At 47.1% G+C, this 22,303-nt stretch overlaps 1 protein-coding gene across 1 annotated transcript in view; it reads left to right on the plus strand.

Moving 5' to 3' along the window:
- Positions 1 to 205: 205 nt before the first annotated feature.
- The window catches only part of KLHL8 (kelch like family member 8), a 29,050-nt gene continuing 6,952 nt past the window's right edge, over positions 206 to 22,303 (plus strand). Inside the window, exons 1-8 of the mRNA XM_044303731.1 lie at positions 206 to 348; positions 5,157 to 5,443; positions 10,349 to 10,897; positions 11,950 to 12,136; positions 14,217 to 14,360; positions 15,895 to 16,006; positions 20,249 to 20,417; positions 22,098 to 22,257. Coding sequence (XP_044159666.1) covers positions 5,234 to 5,443; positions 10,349 to 10,897; positions 11,950 to 12,136; positions 14,217 to 14,360; positions 15,895 to 16,006; positions 20,249 to 20,417; positions 22,098 to 22,257 — 1,531 coding nt within the window. The 5' untranslated portion in view covers positions 206 to 348; positions 5,157 to 5,233. The remainder of the gene's footprint in view (positions 349 to 5,156; positions 5,444 to 10,348; positions 10,898 to 11,949; positions 12,137 to 14,216; positions 14,361 to 15,894; positions 16,007 to 20,248; positions 20,418 to 22,097; positions 22,258 to 22,303) is intronic.

Here is a 22,303-nt window from a genome sequence, read left to right on the forward strand (position 1 = left end):
TTTATTTACTAGTGTTCAGTCTGAATAAGAACAGTCACACGATTCAATAAATAATACTGAAATCTCCGACACTCGTTCTGTCGTACTACACGTACTCGCTTTACGACCTGTCTTTTAGTCTCTGCACACAAGAAAGATGGACGCCATGCGTCGTTGTGGGAGGGGTAGGGAGGCGCGCATGCGTAGTAAGGCCGTAGAAGGGAAAGCTAGCTGCCCTGGAGAGGAGACTACTCGCTTGTGCTGCGGGTGAGATGGACGGACTCTGAGTGCCGCTGTTTCCTGTAGTGTGCTCCGGGGCGGGTCACTGTTGACATGGCAGTGTGCTAGCTCCTAGTTTACACTATGGAGGTAAGTGTGACATGTCTGTTTACACGGCAGCTGACAACAAGAGCTGACCATCTACTTGGAGGCACGCTGGTCTAGATGTCACTCACATGTATGGTAAATGAGGGGCCTGTGTACTCACCTCCCGATAGTTAAAGGGGAACATCAGTGAGTCTCCAATAAACCGCTCAAACTTTGCCTTGTCTGTGCTGATGGCAGCACACTATGTAGTACCCTATGTAGCTGGGCACAGCCAGCCCGAACCATGTATCTGAGTGGCATGTTGGTGCATCCCTGGCACCCAGCACCCCCAAGCTATGCTACGTTGTACCCAAACAGTGTCCTGTTCACCATCTTTCTCCCTTGGCAGGTGGCATAGAAGATGTGACACCAGTGGTGTTGAGCGTCTAAAGTTCGGGTTATTGAAGAATCGCGTTATGGATTCCGCTACCACGGACCATAATGGAACTTAGAATCCATAACGCGATTCTTCGATAAAACGAACTTTAGACGCCGAACTTTAAACACAAGTTCGCTCAACACTAGACACCAGTCCTTCACATGCGGACGGGGAGATCGGAAGTTGTCACCCATCGGCCGCTTTTAATGAGCGGATAGAACGTATATGGGAAGATAAATAGTAAACGCTGTCGCTGTTTGCCAGAGTCAACAAAGTGTGCGTTTATGCTGGAAATTGTGTTGTGTGACTATTATGGTAGAGTTTCAATGGGTAGAGAATAGATTTATCAAACTGGTGTAAAGTAGAACTGGCTTAGTTACCCATAGCAACCAATCAGATCCCACCTTTCATTTTGGACAGCTCCCTTGGAAAATGAAATGAGGAATCTGGTTGCTATGGGCAACTAAGCCAGTTCTACTTTACACCAGTTTGATAAATCTCCACCAATATGCTTGGGGGGGGGGGGGGGGGTCTTAGAAAACAAAAAACTCGCTCTAGTCCCCTTGGACAGATGTGAATAGTTTGGGAAGGTCTCTCGTGACTTTGTCGTTGAAGACCTTTTCATGGGTTAATTAACTATCGGCTTGATTTGAAAGTTTTGAGACTTTCTGGAGCACGCAGGAATGTGTAGGATGGGGGTTGTGGTGGTTTTCCTCTGGTGGTCTTAGACGCCGTACTCTGTGATTGCTCTGTGTATGTAGTAAACGCGGGTGACGTAACTGATCACGTGTAGAGCTCTCATTCCCTAACCTACTGGGTGCGCAAGCTGCCAAGGGGGTCCCAACATCAGGACACCCCTCTAATAACCCGGATACTATGACAGAAAACATCTGTTGCTCTGGCGGGTGCTGACATGGGTCCTGTCGATTGTAGCGGGTGCTGTGTCATTTTTCACTACTACAGCCATGGATAACAGCCAATCGAGGGGGAAGCTTCCAGCTACACTGGGGTGGGGGATGCCTAGGCTGGGTTCGCATGCATCAGTCGCGTCCAGCCAGTTTTATGGTGGATCTGGATACAGCGGATGACGTGTGCTGAAGGTGCTGGGCAGAATAGGACATCTATGTCCTAGAAAACCATGGGATTGGAAATGTGAGAATCTATTCATACGAATCGAACTCATTGAGAAACCATCCTCCTGGAGCAGCGAGGGCTGGACCTCTCTGCTAAAAGAATTCCCTCTCCCTTGATTGAAAGGGCCGGTCTATCTCACGCCTACGTTGCTCCAAGTAGCGACGCAAGCACAGAGGTTCTACTGCAGGGATGGCCAACTTGCGGCTCTACAGCTGTTGCAAAACTACAACTCCCAGCATGCATAAACTGCTTACAGCTATCCGCCTGCAGCAGGGCATGGTGGGAATTGTAGTTTTACAACATCTGGTGCCCTTCTTTACTGCTACCTGAGCAGGGCAGGAGCCGACTTGTACCCTATGTGAGTGGCGCGTGCCCAGGTCATAGTGGAGCCTCTGTGCTTGCGTCGCAACTGAGAGCAGTGGCACAGGCATGAGATTGACAGGGCTAGGCGAGATGTCTGGCCCTGTAAATCATGGGGGAGGGTCTCTTGTGGAATTAGGCCAGAATCAATACGCTCATCACTACATGGGATCAATCCTTCCATCAGTGTTCCCTACCGTGCCAGAGGGACATTGCAACGGATGATCAGGTATATGGGAACCCACCTTAACTCAAGGGCTAGTTCACAGTGGACATCTCGAAAAACAAAATAAGGGTTATTCTGGTTACATTAAGTTATCCCGTATCCACAGGATAGGGGATGATTACTATTAGATCGGTGGGGGTCCTACCGCTGGGAGCCCCACCAATCACGGGGGCCCGATAGAAGTTCGGGAGACACCTAAGTACAGCACTGGGTTCTCTCCGTAATTCCCATAAAAATAAATGGAGTGGCCACACTCAATGCCCAACCAGCCGCTCTGTTGATTTCAGGGGGCTGCAGGGGGTACGGGACCCACTTTCTTGTGATCTGTGGGGGATTCAGCATTAGGACCCGACCAGGAGGGCCGGTGCAAGGATTTTTGCCAACACAAGTGAAGCTAAATTTTGCCCCCCCCCACCTGGCCCTGGTCCCGGTCCCGTCTGCAGCAGCTGGCTTCTCCTCTGTGTGGTCCTGGTATATTCTCTCTGCTTCAGACAATTTCTGGTTTGAGGACCGTATTTTTTGCCCTCTAAGACGCACCGGCCCATAAGACGCACCTAGGTTTTAGAGGAGGATAATAAGAAAAAAAATATTTTCCATTGCACCTCAGGTCAGACCAGCAATCAGACCCCCAATGCCTCAGATCACGTCAGCCATCAGCACAAAAAAATAATAAAAAATAACTTGCCTCTCTTGCTCCTGGACACCGCCGCCGCTCCTCACCACCAGCGCTCTCTCTCTTCTTCCTGGTTCTCGGCTGTCAGCACACAGGGCTATGGGGACTGGATATTGCGGATGTGCTAGCGGCGATCTAGCAACCCATGTCCTCAGCTCTATACCCAAAATCCCGGTGACGGGTTCCCTTTAAGTCTTGGAAAACCCTTTTAATCTAACCAGAATACCCCTTTTACTTCTCCCTGCATAGGAGCAAAGATGGACAAAAGTGCAACCTGTGCAGCTGCTTAGGAGCCCAGTAGATAGGGGATGTCCAATGCATCTTTAAAGGGGTCCTGTCTAGTTGCGTATGCTGTTCTGAGGGCAGCATAGTGGTTTCCGGGGTCTGTCACTTATGTGGCCTATGCAGCATTGAAGACTCGGATGATACTCGTGGGTTGCTGGCTCTCCCTGCCCTCCATCCGCAGATTGTTAGGTTTCTCTGTACAGTAATTAACAAAAATGGCAGTAGCGTGAAAATGTTTGTGTGCTGCGTTTCATATTATCCATAGACCTTCAGCTATCATCTGAAGCTGGCGATTTTACCGCAAAAAAAGCGCCAAAAACGACACACGAGAAGACCTAGTTGTAAACTCAAGGATTGAAAAAAAAGGGGGGGCTAGATGCACAGTCACAAATAAGCAGCGGAACCCTTATCCAGGAGTAGGTTCAGTCTCCTTAAAACAGTCTAAGGCTACTTTCACACTAGCGTTCATAGGTCCGTTCGTGAGCTCCGTTTGAAGGGGCTCACGAGCGGACCCGAACGCCTCCGTCCAGCCCTGATGCAGTCTGAATGGAGCGGATCCGCTCAGACTGCATCAGTCTGGCGGCGTTCAGCCTCCGCTCCGCTCGCCTCCGCACGGCCAGGCGGACAGCTGAACGCTGCTTGCAGCATTCTACTGCCCTCAGAGAAGACAATATAGGAGACCAGAGGGGCCCCCTTTAAGAGCAGCATTTACTAACTATTAAATCGTGGATGGACCTTAGATAATGCATTTCTTTCATCAGCTACTGGTGAGTTAATAAAGTTCTCTAAGATAACCCATTAGAGCAGTATTTCCCATCCAGTGTGCCTCCAGCTGTTGCAAAACTACAACTCCCAGCATGCCCGCACAGCCAAAAGCTGTCCAGGCATGCTGGGAGTTGTAGTTTTGCAACAGCTGGAGGCACACTGGTTGGGAAACACTGCATTAGAGCATAAGAAGTCCATAGACTGTTCTTTTAAGGCCTGAACCGATAGGAGAGCTATTGTGCGTGAATGGAGTTCCCCTTTAAGATGTCATCGCCCACCATGATCAAACTGTTTTTCTAAGGGAAAGGTCACAGAAGACAATGCAGTGGCCTCACATAATTTCCAGCCTGTTCTATCAGCAGATTTACGGGTCATGGAGCGTCACGTGTAATCGGCAGTGCTCTTATTCAGTGTGAATTATACACTCGGTAGGTGGAAGTAGAGGCACAAAGTTCAGATCCACGCGTCAGCTTCCAGCTCCTTGCTGAGAGTTTCCATAGCTACTGGATAATCGTGGTGGGATTTCTATAGCAAGAAGCAGGCAAACAAGTTTTTCCTGTCTTTGCCAGCAATTAGCCCATGATGACTACTGCTGTAAGGCTGGTATGTCGAGTAGTTAAATGCAAGCATGTTAATTAGCGTGGAAGAAAGTTATTGTAGGGTGCCCTGCAGAAGAAACTTAGACCAACGGGCGTCATGTGTCAAAATCATCTCAAAGAAAATTTGACCTTTCCCATAGAAACCACACAGAATCCTCATTTTTTGTTCTAAGTTGCCCTGGAGGAATGAAACCTGGTTGTTGTGGACAACATGGCCTAAGGCCTATACATCTTTGCCACTTTTCATGCTAGTTATTTTGTACATGCTACTAGGAATCTATACAAGGTCTTGGCCAGTGAAGACCTTCTGGGAGGACCTTGGTTTCTGTTGCAGTACTGTTATTATGGGATGTAATAAAGGTTTATTAATTTATTTTATTTTATTGGCAGATCCCGATGGCTGCATCTGTAGGACCATGTTCATTGATATGAAGTATTTTGTGGTTGCCGAGACTTTTTGACTTCTGATGGCATCCGAATCTATGCTCCCTGGCCAACCCAAGCAACCACAGACGAAGGGGAGAAGGAAGTTCCATCAGGACAAGTCCTTCACAAGCGACAGTGACAGTGAGGGTGATGGCTCGTATGTCTTTGAAGCTGATGAAGCTTGGAAGGAGTTTCACAACTCACTTCTCCATTTCTATGAAGTGGGGGAGCTGTGTGACATCACACTTAAGGTATCTTCTTTTCTACAGTTAGAATCTGTGTCACATACTCTGACAGCGAATGTTGGGTAAAGAGAGACGGATCAAGCATACTGGTCTTTAACATGCCTAATCCTCTGCCCCCCAGAAGATAAACCAATGTCAGTGGTGTCTTAAGGTGGATTTACACAAGCCAATTTGCCCTTATAGACCACTTACATAGCACGGTAGCATAACTATAGATCAGTCAAATGGTACCTTTTGTCTTTGTTTGTATGTTCACCAGGGGCAAAAACTTAGTTTTATTCATATGTAAATGAGGGCTCGCAGGTGCCCAGGGGCGGCGTTCGGGCTGTCAGTGCCCAGGCCGCTCTGCCTTCTTCTCACATAACCCCTCCCCAGCCTGTTGCTTGGCCCGCCCTGTATGCCTCTTACGTCATCCAGTGTACTGGCCTCTATCCCGCCCGCGCATGCGCACTGCATGGAATGATGCTGCCCACAATGGTCATCACAGTGCGCATGCGCCGGCGGGATATCGGCCAGTACACTGGATGACGTAAGAGGCTTACAGGGCGGGCCAAGCAACAGGCTAGGGAGGGGTTATGTGAGAAGAAGGCAGAGCGGCCTGGGCACTTACAGCCCGAATGCCGCCCCTGCAGCCCAGTACCATTTGACTGATCTATAGTTATGCTACAGTGCTATGTAAGTGGTCTATAAGGGCAAATTGTGGTGACAAACTCCCTTTAAAGTGGTTGTCCAGTTTTTTTTGTTTTTTTTTTTATTTGCCCCCCAGCCAGCAGTATACTCGCCTGCTCTCTCACTCCGGCTACCTGGTTTTCTTTACTGAACTTCTATCCCCTATCTTTCATCTTCTGCACAAAATGGGTCACATATGCCACTGCAACCAACCAGTGGCTTCAGTGGTGATTTGTCCATAAGTGGCATCTTGCTGCTGGGTCGCATGCTCCTTGGGGGACATGTCACTGCTAAGGCCAGTCATTGGCTCCTGTGGCACATGCAACCCCATCTGTGCGGGAGGTGACATGTGGGGGACTGGAAGTGGAAAGAGTTAGGAAGCAGGTGAGTATGGACTTCACAGGTACTGCTGGCTGGGGAGCAAATTAGAGGGGGAAAAAAACCACGGACAACCCTTTTAAGCTGGTTGTACACATTAGATAGTCGTCCGATAACACTGAAATTAGCAGATGTTTGTCCTAATGTGTGGGGCCTCCCTCTTTAGAAATATTTTCTTCTTCAGTTAATAACCAGTCTATCGAAGAAAATCCTCCAACCGCATGACTGCACTCTGTGTCAGGGAATTAGGCTTCATTCAATTGAAGAAGTAAAGTAGCCCTTAGAACGGGGTGTTTCTGTAGTATCTGAGATCACTTTGTAGTGTAGGACCTTGTACGGGAGAGACCTCTGTTCCAGATGGAAATACTACTGAGCTTAGTTATGTGTGAGCATTCCTGTTCACTGAGCTGGTAAACTTTTAATAAAACAACTAGTGCTGAGTTGAATTTCAAACTGAAAATTGCTAGAATTGCCAAAAATACAGTACTGTACTATGAGAATGCCAGTATATATATAATATATATTAATTTTTTTTTTTATTTTTTTATTTTTTTTTGGGCCTCTAAGGTGATTTGGAGCAGTGCTGCAGTATCCAGACATGGTCACTACACAGTAGGGGTGGGCGATATGCGATATAAATTTGTGCCACGATATGGATTTTGAGCATGTCGCCGGATCGTGATATGATCGTGCTCTCTGCGCGCACCATCTTCTCCTGAGCCGGCACAGAGGAGAAGGAGAGTCCCTCCCTCCCCACTGTGCGCGGCTGCCGCTGACCACCAATGACAAAAGAGGAGGGGAGGGACTGACAGTAAATCATTGAGTTTTCACGATCTCAGTGAGCGCGTGAAAACTCAAATCCGATGGTATATTCTAACCCCCAGGCGTTCCCATGGTGACAGGGACGCTTGCCTGGGGGTTAGAATATACAGGGCCATGCCGCTCACAGGAATACATTTAAAAACTAATCAGTAACTTTAACTTTATTAATTGGTGATCTCTTTTTACCGGAGCTAAGACCTAGTAAGGTATACAGTAAAGAGATCACCAATGAATAAAGTTAAAGGAATCTGTGGATGGCACTGTTTAGGGGGGGGGGGGGGGGGGGAGGAATCTGTGGATGGCACCGTTTGGGGGGGGATCTGTGGATGGCACCGTTTGGGGGGGGGGGGGATCTGTGGATGGCACCGTTTAGGGGGGGGGGGGGGATCTGTGGATGGCACCGTTTAGGGGGGGGGGGGGATCTGTGGATGGCACCGTTTAGGGGGGGGGGGGATCTGTGGATGGCACCGTTTAGGGGGGGGGGGGGAAATCTGTGGATGGCACCGTTTAGGGGGGGGGGGGATCTGTGGATGGCACCGTTTAGGGGGGGGGGGATCTGTGGATGGCACCGTTTAGGGGGGGGGGGATCTGTGGATGGCACCGTTTAGGGGGGGGGGGATCTGTGGATGGCACCGTTGGGGGGGGGGGGGGATCTGTGGATGGCACCGTTGGGGGGGGGGATCTGTGGATGGCACCGTTGGGGGGGGGGGGATCTGTGGATGGCACCGTTGGGGGGGGGGGGGATCTGTGGATGGCACCGTTGGGGGGGGGGGGGGGGATCTGTGGATGGCACCGTTGGGGGGGGGGGGGGGGATCTGTGGATGGCACCGTTGGGGGGGGGGGGGGGGATCTGTGGATGGCACCGTTGGGGGGGGGGAGGGGATCTGTGGATGGCACCGTTGGGGGGGGGGGGGGGATCTGTGGATGGCACCGTTGGGGGGGGGGGGGATCTGTGGATGGCACCGTTGGGGGGGGGGGGGGGATCTGTGGATGGCACCGTTGGGGGGGGGGGGGGGGATCTGTGGATGGCACCGTTGGGGGGGGGGGGGGGATCTGTGGATGGCACCGTTGGGGGGGGGGGGGGATCTGTGGATGGCACCGTTGGGGGGGGGGGGGGGATCTGTGGATGGCACCGTTGGGGGGGGGGGGGGGATCTGTGGATGGCACCGTTGGGGGGGGGGGGGATATCTGTGGATGGCACCGTTGGGGGGGGGGGGGATCTGTGGATGGCACCGTTGGGGGGGGGGGGGGGGGATCTGTGGATGGCACCGTTGGGGGGGGGGATCTGTGGATGGCACCGTTGGGGGGGGGGGGGGGGAATCTGTGGATGGCACCGTTGGGGGGGGGGGGATCTGTGGATGGCACCGTTGGGGGGGGGGGGGGGATCTGTGGATGGCACCGTTGGGGGGGGGGGGGGGGGGATCTGTGGATGGCACCGTTGGGGGGGGGGGGGGGGGGATCTGTGGATGGCACCGTTGGGGGGGGGGGGGGGGAATCTGTGGATGGCACCGTTGGGGGGGGGGGGGGATCTGTGGATGGCACCGTTGGGGGGGGGGGGGGGATCTGTGGATGGCACCGTTGGGGGGGGGGGGGGGGATCTGTGGATGGCACCGTTGGGGGGGGGGGGGGGATCTGTGGATGGCACCGTTTAGGGGGGGGGGATCTGTGGATGGCACCGTTTAGGGGGGGGGGGATCTGTGGATGGCACCGTTTAGGGGGGGGGGGGGGATCTGTGGATGGCACCGTTTAGGGGAGGGGACTCCGCTCCCTGCTGTTGTGTGTGCACAAGGCAGCAGGGAGAGTGTAAAGTCATATTTACCCTAATAGAGCTCTATTAGGGTGAATATGACAAGGGTTCTACGTTCTAGCCCTTAAGGAGGCTAATAGTTATTTAAATAAAAGTAAAAAAAATTAATAAAGTTTAAACACGCCCCCCCCCCCCCCCCCCCCAAATATAGAAAACAATATATCGCACATGCTTAAAATTATATCGCAATATAGATTTTAGGCCATATCGCCCACCCCTACTACACAGTGTATTTAGCTGTGTTGTTCAGTGTCTGTTTCCAGTTGACCGTTGAGGTCCTAAGAGTTGGACCCCTTTTGATCCAATACTGATGATGTATCTTAAGGTTAGGTAGTAATGTCCTGGAAAACCCTTTTAATATTTGTCAGGACTTTGACCATTTGAGGCAAATCAAGTGAAGACATTGCTTCAAGTTCAATGGCCACTAGAGAAGATACAACAAGGACATCTACAAAATGCCTGGAAAGCGTTCTACTGGTGGGTGCTGTACTTCTATCCTGAGCCATAGTTCTAAGGCCTCTTGCACACAGACGTTGTGTTCGCTTGGCCTTATTGCGGCCCGCATATATCGGGTCTGCAATACACTGGGACCGGCCCGTGTGCACTCCACATCATGTATGCGAACCCATTCACTTGAATGGGTCTGTAGTCACGGAAATGCGGAACGGAAGCACTACTGTGGTGGTTCTGTTCGTGCCTCCGCACAGCAAAAAAATAGAACTTGTTCTATTTTTTTTGCAGTGCGGACAGATCATGGACCCATTCAAGTTGAATGGGTCTCAATCCGTCCCTGCCGCCGCACGGACGTTACCCGTGCATTGGGGGCCACAAATTTCAGTCCCCAATGCACGGAACGGACGCACAACGTTCATGTGCAAGAGGACTAAGTTGCGGAATTCCACAACATCTAGAAGTCTTAGGTAATCTGTTTTGGATCCCTTTCTGCTCAAGTCAGCATTACCAAGAGTGCCTTGGGTGGACAACAGCTGCAGAAGACAGGACCTCCCCTCACCCTGTGCCACCCAGCCGGTAGATGGAAGGTGGTGTATAGCGGAACATAATATGGTTTCTAGAGGTTATTGGTGGGACTGGCCCCTCTTGTGTTCAACACTATATGCACATGTCCTGTCTGTAACATGTAAATTCTATAAAAATGGGTCAGGATGGGAGTTGTTCTACATTTGCACATATATATGGCAGTATGGTTTTCATGATTTATTTTGTGTTTTATATAGGTTGGTTCTAAGCTGATTCCATGCCACAAACTTGTGTTGGCCTGTGTGATACCATATTTCCGTGCCATGTTCCTGTCTGATATGGCAGAGGCGAAGCAAACACTCATTGAGATACGTGACTTTGATGGGGATGCCGTTGAAGACTTGGTAAAGTTTGCATATTCATCACGAGTCACCCTCACTGTTGATAACGTTCAGCCCCTTCTGTACGCTGCCTGTATTCTTCAAGTGGAACTGGTTGCCAAGGCTTGTTGTGAATATATGAAGTTACATTTTCACCCTTCAAATTGCCTCGCTGTCAGGGCTTTTGCCGAAAGCCACAATCGTGTGGACTTGATGGACATGGCTGACCGCTATGCTTGTGACCATTTCCCGGAGGTGGTGGAGTGTGAGGATTTTGTTAGTATGTCCCCTCAGCACCTTTACAAACTGCTGTCTTCTGGAGATCTGAACATTGAGAGTGAGAAGCAGGTCTACAATGCAGCTATAAAGTGGCTCCGTGCTAATCCGCAGCACCATGAAGTATGGCTCAATGAGATCCTGTCTCAGGTATTGTTTTTAACTAAGGGGTTATACAGCCTGCTGGAGTTATCTGGATCCAGCATTGCCAGATGTGCCCCTATAATGGAGTCTGGCGCAGTTCCTGCTACCTGGCAAATATGCCGGGATTTGGCCAGCAATAAACCCTGCATGCAATCGGGTACTTTTTATACTAGCGGCACTGACCTCCGGCAGGCTGTTCCGGCAGGTGAACGGCCTGTCGGATCCTCGGACTACCGCTCCGGCCCCATTGACTGAAATGGGGCGGAGTTCCAGCGGCAGCACGGCAACGCATGCCGAGAGGCCGCCGGAATAAAAGTACGACATGACGTACTTTTATTCAGGCGGACTCTCGGCAAGCGCTGACTCCAGAACTCTGCCCCGCCCCCATTAGTCGGTGGGGCTGGAGCGGTAGTCCGGGGGCACGTGTGCACTAGCGGCAGGACGTATCCGACAGGCTGTTTACCCGCTGGAACAGCCAGCTGGAGGTCCGTGCCGCTAGTGGGGAAACTAGCCTTATCTTGCCGATTCCCGCCATTCTATGTCATAACGGTCTGCCGGAAGTTTATGCCGCAAATGTGAAAGAAACCCTAGAAATGCATGACTCCTTTCTTCTAGAAACGGCCACAACAGTCCACAGTTGTCTGGTTTTGTAGGGCAGTCCCCATGATATGGATGGGGGGCTGAGCTAGAATACTGCACAGATTCTGAGGAGAAGTGTGGTGCCATGCTTTTCTAATCCTGGAGAATCCCTTTAATCATGTTGCATCTTTGGCTCCTGTACATAGTCGCTGTGTATACATTTAACATATAATGCAACAAACGTGTTTGGTTGCTGCTTTTTATAATAATTGGGGTGTTTCGAAGAGCCATTAGAATGGCCTTCAAATATCTCGCTATGAGATCTGATACTCAAATTACTAAGATGTCTTTTGCTTCTTTAGATTATCACATGAAAGTGGTTTGCTCTAAAAGTCCTAACAACATTAGAAATTTAGGGTAAAAAGGGAATTCTATATCTTGCATCTTAAGATTATTTTGTATGAAACTTTGTCCCTTAGGTTCGACTGCCTCTCTTGCCCGTTGAGTTCCTTATGTCAGTTGTGGCCAAGGAATATGTCATCAGACAGGACTTGAAATGCAGAGATCTGCTGGATGAAGCAAAGAATTATCACCTGCATTTAAGCAGCCGGGCTGTTCCTGACTTTGAGTACTCTATTCGCACGACCCCCAGGAAACAGACCGCTGGTAATTAGAGTGACCATACACATTAGAAAGTAGTTTAATGGTTGAACAGACAATCATCTGCTGATGCAACCGTACGCATTTTAGCCCATGTTGGCTATTACAGTCCCTCACACTGGCCATACATGGTTTTCTGGACCTACAGAAATTCTAGATGACCTTTCAGCAATCTAGATCTTTAAGCAATGAAATATCTTTTGTCTATTATATGAATTTCAAACACAGCCGACATCTTTGTTCAGCTAAAATGATCTTTGGTTGTTCAAGGGGTTGTCAGGTTTTCTCATATTGATGACCTATCCTCAGGAGTCAAGCCCCGTGCCGATCTGCGGTTGATGGATGACCTATTCTGAGGACAGTTAAAAAAAAAAAAAAAAAAGGACAACCCCTTTAAGTTTTAATAGTCAGGTATTGGTTAGGGTTGAAATAGTCCATTCCTATCAAATTTAGTCAAATGTGTATGGGTCCCTTTTATAGGGGTTGCCATTTTCACCCCGGCAGCCCCCCTGACAGGATGCTCCGATGCTCTTCTTTGCCCTGCTCCTGATGGGCGGGATCTAGCACTGCCCTAGCCAGTAAAACCGCCTAGGGCAGCGCTAAAGCCCGACCATTAGAGCCGGTGACGTCACCGAACACACTGCCTGGCGGAAGTTTCCGCCCGGCAGTGTGTTATTGTAAATAAAAGATCGCTTGCCCTGCGCGATTTAGCCCTTCTGAGCATGAGATGCTCCGATGCTAGCCTCAGGGGGGCTGCCTGGGTGAAAATAAGGGTATGTCCGGGTTGAGCTCTGAACCCGGACAACCCCTTTAATGATCCCCATACATGAGCGTTAAGCCAACAACTGGTTCCCCACCTCCTGCATGTGCACACACTCGCTCAGCTTGGCTGAGTATGTATGTGTTTTTCAATGAGAAGAGAATGGCGCTGCCAGATACTAATATACAACATGCCCGATTCTGCTCTCCCATCATATGTTGGGGAAGAGTCAGGAGCAGACAATACTCTGTATATGGGGCTAAAAGGGGTATTACGGTTATAACAAGTTATCCCCTATGCCCCCTAAATCCATTTTGTTTTCTCTTGTACAAGAATCATTTGGTATGGACCCAGGTCTGTGCAGCTTCATGTAACACTTTAAAGAGCGTCTGTCAGCAGGTTTGTACCTATGAGACTGTACCTATAACCTGTTACATGTGCGCTTGGCAGCTGAAGGCATCTGTGTTGGTCCCATGTTCATATGTGCCTGCAGTACTGAGAAATATGTTTTACTATATGCAAAAGATCTTCTAGGAGCAACGGGGGCGTCGTCATTACAACTAAAGGTGCCATTTTTTTCTGTAACTGCTGCGCCCTCCCACTTTGACAGGGCCAGGCAGGGGTGATGTTTTCACTGCCTGGCACTGTCAAAGTGGAGAGGGCTTAGCAGTTGTAGAGAAAAATGGAGCTTCTAAGTGTATTGGCTACGCCCCCATTGCTCCTAGAGGCTAATTTGCATATAATAAAACATCCTTTTTCTCAGTAATGTGGACACATATGAACATGGGACCAACACAGATCCCTTCAGCTGCCAAGCGCACATGTAACAGGTCAACCAGTCTCATAGGTACAAATCTGCTGACAGATGCCCTTTAAACCTTGCAGGTATCGGCAGTAGAGAATTCTGAGCTGATCTGCAGAACCCACGTCCAGCTGCCAGTAAACAAGTCCCCTACCAGTAAAGCTGGTTAGATCAGTCATTTTAGGGAACAGACATGTTGCTGTTTGTCCTAAGGGGACAGTTATTTCTGCAAAGCCAAAGTGACCTTCAGCAGAAGAAATCTACTTCAATATGAGAAGTTGTTATAATATACAAGACAAGTAATGTGCAGCCTGAAGAAGGAGCCGTCATATACAGCACTAGCAGTATGCATGATGCCAGCACGGTTTACATATCCAGTATATACATTTTTATTTGCTTTTCAGGATTTGTCACAAGCAAATTCTAACCTGAATGTTTAGGCACAAACACAATCTGTGTTCTAGTGTACATTGCTGCATGTACCACTTAATATACCGTACCCCCTCTGCCTGTCCACTCATCAGGTGTTCTGTTTTGTGTGGGAGGACGTGGCGGTTCGGGTGACCCATTTCGCAGCATTGAATGCTACTCGATCAGCAAAAACAGCTGGTTCCTTGGGCCTGAAATGAACAGTCGCAGAAGACACGTGGGTGTAATCTCTGTGGGAGGTCAGTAAAATGTCTTTTTACTATGACTCTGCTTACGCTACACTTTTTAAAGGAAACCATCAAGCACAGCAGCTGTATCTTCTTGTTATATAGAGTGTATGAGCACTGCGGTATATGGGGGTCATAGAACGTGCTGGTCCAGTAATCCACTGTAGTACAGCCTTATCTAGCGGAGCAGGGGTTAACCCTTTAGAGAAATTTTGCCGGCTTAGGGTGCTGCCACATGTTACGGCTGTGCTGCATTTTTGGTGTGTCAAAAAACCCTATGGGGTTTATGCAACAACATACCTGTGTTTTAAGGCGTGTTTTTTTTCTTCCAGCAAAGAGAACTCCATTTTGTAATGTAATTTAGTTTTCCCTTTGCTAGAAGATGGCAAGGAAACGGAGCACAGTTGTGATGTGTGGCAGCACCCTTGGGCTGGGGCGACACAGGGACACAACGTTATTGCGGCGCGTTGCAACCTCGCATCAAATGTTCACCTATGGATTCACAATGTGACCTTTGAGTGTTGCAAAAAAATATCCAGCACTGTTTGTGTTCAAAACAGGAGTCTGTGTCACCTGCCTACCACCTTTCGGATCGGATGCGGATCCGTTCATCTCAGTTGAGTGGCACGCCTTGTTCTGTCCACGTCCGTAAGTCCAATCCGCGGCCCCACAAAAAGAAAAAAAAATAGAACATATCCTATTCTTATCAATTTCGCGGACAAGGATAGGACACAATTTGCAGACCGGCTGTGTGCATGGGTCCTTATTCAGACTTCAGTGACTCATGGACATGTGGCGTCCATGTTCTACACACATCTGTGATTTAACATTGTCCGGGGTTACACCATGGAAGTATGCCTTATTTTTGTCTGTTTATGGGTTGCTTATAGTCTACATGTGTCCATGAAAAAACACAGAAACAACACGGATAGGTTCATGTTTCCCTGTTTGTTGCTATAAGATGTTCTTGAAATGAATTTTTAGCTGAGCAGTGTCAGGGGAATATGGATAATACATGGATTTTGCAGATCAGTACGTCCCTATGATAGAAATGCTGATTGTCCGCAAAACAGACAAGTATAAGACATGTTCTATCTTCTGGTCCCATTGAAATGAATGAATCTGCATTCAATCCTTAAAATTGCGGAACGAATGCAAAAATAAAAATACGGTAGTGTGAATGGGCCCATACAGGCATCTTTGTGGATGAACCACTGCCCATCTTGTCACTGTCATCACTGACGTGTGAATGAGGCCTACCTTACAGAAAATCGGGCTGACAACATGTCTGTATGAGAATGTATTTATACCCACAACTACTAATGGAACTTTCCCACAGACTTTAGGTGTTGGCCAAACAGAATTTCTTGCCCCCAGAAGTTATCAACCCAAATTGAACAGGGAGGAGACATCATCATCTTGTTTGTGATTCTGTTCAAATTGTATCCATTAGGCAGCTCGAGATGTATACTCAATGAGGCATAGCTAGAAATAGGCTTGGTGAAAATGTTATATAATATATACACATTTTATTATTCATTTTCAGGGAAGGTGTATGCTGTTGGTGGGCATGATGGAAACGAACATTTGGGTAGCATGGAGGTATTTGACCCTTTAACAAATAAGTGGATGATGAAGGCATCAATGAATTCAAAAAGGTAATGTCCTAAGGAATGCTGCTTAACCCCTAAAAGGGGTTGTGCCACTTAACAAAAATATTTTTTATTATTCAAACCAGCACCTGGGTCTGAATGCTTTTGTAAGTTGCACATAATTACAATTTTAGTATAGCCACTGAGCTATTCAGTAAAATGTATCAGTATAGAGTCTTTTTTGTTCTTTATTTCTTCATCCACCTCACTGAGGTGGTCACACGTGCTCAGCTTAAATCTTCAACTGCCACCAGCCATATTTTCTGTTTGAAGTTGTGGTAGTTGCAAGGAAAGAGCTGCTGTAGAAAGGACACGCCCTTTGAGCTACCAGCTTGAAATAAATCTAGCAGAAAAATTGGAGCAGTCAATAGACATATCTCAGGGTCTATGTGAGGTACAGAGCTGATTCTAGCTTTCTAAGAGATTGTCATGTACTATATGGTGCCTGCTGTTTTACGTAGCGGACATCAGGAGCCAATGTCTATAATTGGCAATAATGCTGATCATGGACATTTAATGCCTTAGATGCAATGGTCAATTGCCACCATAGCATCTAAGCGGCCTTTCCCAGAAGCACTGTGATCGAGGGAGCTGTTTGGTTGCTATGGCAGCACACATACTTTTTCCAGCTCACCTCTTTGGTCTGTATTGCTCCCGACTCCTGAAGCCTTGGGTGAGTCCCAGTTAAGGCAGCGCAGAAAATATGAAGAAAGACTGCTTCAGATTCAATAAACGTCCTTTAAAACTTCTCCTTTATTTTGTAATAAATGGTTCAGCAGACACATCCACTTTGCATACAGTGATTAACACGTTTCAGACAACTCGTCCTTAGTCGTAACAAAGTATCACAATGAAGAGCATGAATTTAAATGTGCACTAGTCCCTCCTCTCGAGAATCAAGGGGAGGGAAAAGCCTCCACCATTGGTCACTCCATCATTAGGCTTTTCCCTCCCCTTGATTCTCGAGAGGAGGGACTAGTGCACATTTAAATTCATGCTGTTCATCGTGATACTTTGTTACGACTAAGGACGAGTTGTCTGAAACGCGAGATGAAGCTCAAGACGCTTGACGCCAGAACCCCCTCGCCGAGGTCGCCTGTAGCATGTAGGTTCCCCTTGTCATCCTGTTGATTGATTGACGACTCAATGGACTTCAGATGTTGCACAAGGTAACTTTTATTAGATTAGCTTGACGCGTTTCGCGGCATCGAAATTCCCCTTCCTCAGGAGTATATGCACATAGACAAATACAGAGCAGCTTTTTATAGATGGTCGCATAAAAAAGGAGACGGAATCTCCACGTGGTGGAGCGCTTCCTCCCGGTCCTGTGACCCGGAAGTGCGTTCCATCCGTGGAACACATGTTTACTGCTTATATTCACATTAATCCAAAACTGTCTCTAGGGCAAATACATGTGGGGACCTTATTAATTAGTATGTCCGTACGGGTGACTGCCCGGCTGTGTTAGGAATTTCACCCCCGCTTCTGTAGGTAGTTTCGGGGCCTAGATATACGGGCCGAAGATTCACTTCCGGTCACGTGATGTCGGGTGCCAGACTTGCGTTCCACCTGTGGAACGCATGAAAGACTATATGCGGTTTCGGGTCCTAACGGGGGCATCTAGGGCCAATAGACCCAATGGTTAGAGGTCAGAGTTATAATCAGTGGTATAAAAGGGGCACGGATAGGAATGAAGTGCAATACATATAAATTAATTGAACAAAGGATGAGAACTTCCACAGTGGAACGCATAGTGTATATAGACGATTCAATCGACTGAACTAGGATTTTCTGTGTTCCACATTGGAACGCAAAGGAGAATTAACTCCAAATTATAACTCAATAGGGGGAGGGGACTCCCTGAAGCAGTAATACACAAAAAAGGAGGGATTTATACATAAGAACCATAAATAATAAAAATTATAGATACAGTACAGACCAAAAGAGTTTTCTTTATTTTCATGACTATGAAAATTGTAGATTCACACTGAAGGCATCAAAACTATGAATTAACACATGTGGAATTATATACATAACAAAAATGTGTGAAACAACTGAAAATGTCATATTCTAGGTTCTTCAAAGTAGCCACCTTTTGCTTTGATTACTGCTTTGCACACTCTTGGCATTCTCTTGATGAGCTTCAAGAAGTAGTCACCTGAAATGGTCTTCCAACAGTCTTAAAGGAGTTCCCAGAGATGCTTAGCACTTGTTGGCCCTTTTGCCTTCACTCTGCGGACCAGCTCACCCCAAACCATCTCGATTTGGGTTCAGGTCCGGTGACTGTGGAGGCCAGGTCATCTGGCGAAGCACCCCATCACTCTCCTTCATGGTCAAATAGCCCTTACACAGCCTGGAGGTGTGTTTGGGGTCATTGTCCTGTTGAAAAATAAATGATAGTCCAACTAAACGCAAACCAGATGGAATAGCATGCCGCTGCAAGATGCTGTGGTAGCCATGCTGGTTCAGTATGCCTTCAATTTTGAATAAATACCCAACAGTGTCACCAGCAAAGCACCCCCACACCCTCACACCTCCTCCTCCATGCTTCACAGTGGGAACCAGGCATGTAGAGTCCATCTGTTCACCTTTTCTGCGTCGCACAAAGACACGGTGGTTGGAACCAAAGATCTCAAATTTGGACTCATCAGACTAAAGCACAGATTTCCACTGGTCTAATGTCCATTCCTTGTGTTCTTTAGCCCAAACAAGTCTCTTCTGCTTGTTGCCTGTCCTTAGCAGTGGTTTCCTGGCAGATATTCTACCATGAAGGCCTGATTCACACAGTCTCCTCTTAACAGTTGTTCTAGAGATGTGTCTGCTGCTAGAACTCTGTGTGGCATTGACCTGGTCTCTAATCTGAGCTGCTTTTAACCTGCGATTTCTGAGGCTGGTGACTCGGATGAACTTATCCTCCGCAGCAGAGGTGACTCTTGGTCTTCCTTTCCTGGGGCAGTCTGCATGTGAGCCAGTTTCTTTGTAGCGCTTGATGGTTTTTGTGACTGCACTTGGACACTTTCAAAGTTTTCCCAATTTTTTGGACTGACTGACCTTCATTTCTTAAAGTAATGAGAGCCACTCATTTTTCTTTACTTGGCTGCTTTTTTCTTGCCATAATACAAATTCTAACAGTCTATTCAGTAGGACTATCAGCTGTGTATCCACCTGACTTCTCCACAAGGCAACTGATGGTCCCAACCCCATTTATAAGGCAAGAAATCCCACTTATTAAACCTGACAGGGCACACCTGTGAAGTGAAAACCGTTTCAGGTGAATACCTCTTGAAGCTCATCAAGAGAATGCCAAGAGTGCGCAAAGCTGTAATCAAAGCAAAAGGTGGCTACTTTGAAGAACCTAGAATATGACATATTTTCAGTTGTTTCACACTTTTTTGTTATGTATATAATTCCACTTGTGTTAATTCATAGTTTTGATGCCTTCAGTGTGAATCTACAATTTTCATAGTCATGAAAATAAAGAAAACTCTTTGAATGAGAAGGTGTGTCCAAACTTTTGGTCTGTACTGTATATGATAAATAATAAATAAGAATGGTAGTAAAAAAAAATCTAAGTGTAATCTATAGTAAAAAAAAAAAAGAGATCCTCCCACATGTACAACCCTGCTCTAGGTAAACACACAAGAGCATAAATATCTAGAAATACCTGATACAATGGATCCGAGGTGATGACGGAAAAGTTATCATGTAGGCTCCATGCACATTTGTCTGTTGGTGCCATTTTAATTGCATGTTCTCTCTAATAACTTTTTCTGTCTGTCTGCTAAGAATGTGAGGTAAAAAGATAATGAAAGCTCCTGTCTACTCAGTCACTCTACATACAGTATGTTAGAAGGTCCTGTTCAGGTCTGACCTCCTTTCACTTTTAAGATCATGGTAGCTTTTTAAAGCTACGCAAGCATCATATATCTGCATGGGTTGTTGGAAGAGATAGCTGTCCACCAAATACACAGTCATCCATTTTTATTATATATGTTTCGGAGAACTGACTTTCTTGAAAATGTAAATCCTTCCTGCCTGAGAAATATTACCATCCAGTTTATGACTTCCCTTTACAGTCCGGCTGATCTCTCGATCGCTACATCTCTCAAATTTCTTGTTACCCTCGTACATGGCGCCTGTCTTTTATACTGGTTGTATCTTTCTGTATATTGCAGGGTATTATGTATCTCGTATCCTCTGCCTTCACTTATTCTTAATGTCCATTCACTGAGTATATGGTTTTCATAGGAGAGGCATTGCCCTGTCTTCTCTTGGTGGCCCAGTCTATGCCATTGGAGGACTGGATGACAACACTTGCTTCAATGATGTGGAAAGATATGATGTGGAATCTGATCGGTGGACAGCTGTGGCACCAATGATCACCCCACGTGGAGGTGTTGGATCTGTTGCTCTGGTGGTACGTAGATAAGCAGATAATTAACGTAATGAGACATTACATTTGGGATCTTATAAACAAGGAAGAACTTTGGAAGCCACATTTGATATAAATAAGTCCACATGGTTTTGTAGAGCATGGAACTGTTCAGTGCTGTGAAGGTTTATCTACTTTTAGGTCAGGTAGCCATTAGACTAGATCGATTTAGCGGCGTTGTAAACTATTGGGCTAAATGTTGCTTTGGAATAGTCTGCATATTACTAATTTATTCTTTGTTGTTTGGTGGTGGTAGTAGTAGGTAAAGTTTTCTTATTACTTTTGCCTGTGACCTCTCTTCTTCACGGTTTCTACAGTCTCCTTCAGTGTTTTGTAATAATTCTTACAGTAATGCTGTTGTCCCCAGACATACAACTGCAAAAGCCATTTGCTTCTTTCTCACGTGGGAGTATAAAATAGTTTGTTTTCCACTGAGATTTGGTCCAGGAGGCCACGTCCACAGCTTATTCTACCACAAGCATTGAGTATACATCTGGATAAAGCATTCCAAGGTTTTAATCCTGATCTTCCTGTGTGAGAAACATTCCTGTGTATTCTTGTCCCTTTTTGGAGGATCAGGAAAGCTATGTAAAATACATACTAACAGACTTCATATGCAACCAGTGATGTAGCTAATATGTTGTCGTGCATTTGTGTTATACCAACTGCGTTCATACAGCTGTATCTTTACTCTGTGATCCCTCCATATATTCCTTTCTGGGAATATAGATGTGTGTCCGCACCCTTATTGGATCTGATGATACTGGTGTTCTTCTACGGTGTAGTCGCCCTTCTCTTGGGTACTCCAGTACTTCTACTACTATGACTTCCGTTGGAGCAACCCCTTCTCAGAATGAAGCTGAAATGGAATTCAAATACAGCTTTTAGAACATGGCCTGATGGTGCGGCTGACCACATGATTTTATACCTCATAGTTTATGTGGTCAATGGGTGCTGCAGGTGAGCATGGCTTGGCTGTATGTGGCCAGCCGGCCAGTATCGTTGCAGAAGCTTTGTATTGCCCACTTTGCCCTTCAGCAAAAATGTATTAGATTGTAACCATTAACATTAGTGGGTGACCATGTAGCTCCTGGTTGCATTGAGCCAACCAACTGCTGTTTTTAATGGCACTCTTCTGTGGCTCAGGGAGGGGGAATCCCTTTCTTTGATGCCCCAGTATTGCATATAGCTATTTTAATTAGGCCCCTTGCACACGACCGTATCATTTTTGCGATATGCAAAGTGCAGATGTAGTCTACATGCCATCCTCATTTGCAGACTCGGGAGGGGGGGTAATTTATCAAACTGCTGTAAAGTAGAACTGGCTTAGTTACCCATAGCAACCAATCAGATTCCACCTTTCATTTTGGACAGCTCCTTTGGAAAATGAAAGGTGGAATCTTATTGGTTACTTTAGGCAACTAAGCCAGTTCTACTTTACACCAGTTTGATAAATGACCCCAATAGTCTTTTTGTGGATGATCCATGTGCTTTCCGCACCCATATGTACTACGTGTACTATACTTGTCCGCAAAGTGTGGACTGTGGACCCATTGAAGTCAATGAGGCCTCAAAATATGCAGCTATAACACATACCGCAAAACTGATAGTCACGTGCATGGAGCCTTGAAGAGATGCAAACAACTGTTTTTCACTTGTTTTTAGAATCATGTCTATGCCGTGGGAGGAAATGATGGTGTTGCTTCCCTCTCAAGTGTGGAGCGGTATGACCCACATCTGGACAAATGGATAGATGTGAAGGAGATGGGCCAGCGAAGGGCTGGCAACGGAGTTAGTGAACTTCATGGCTGCTTATACGTTGTAGGTAAGTCTTTCACTTATGTCTGCTTTTACTCTTACGTGAAAGATGT

This window comes from Bufo gargarizans, chromosome 1 (assembly GCF_014858855.1).
Source record: "Bufo gargarizans isolate SCDJY-AF-19 chromosome 1, ASM1485885v1, whole genome shotgun sequence".
NCBI lineage: Eukaryota > Metazoa > Chordata > Amphibia > Anura > Bufonidae > Bufo > Bufo gargarizans.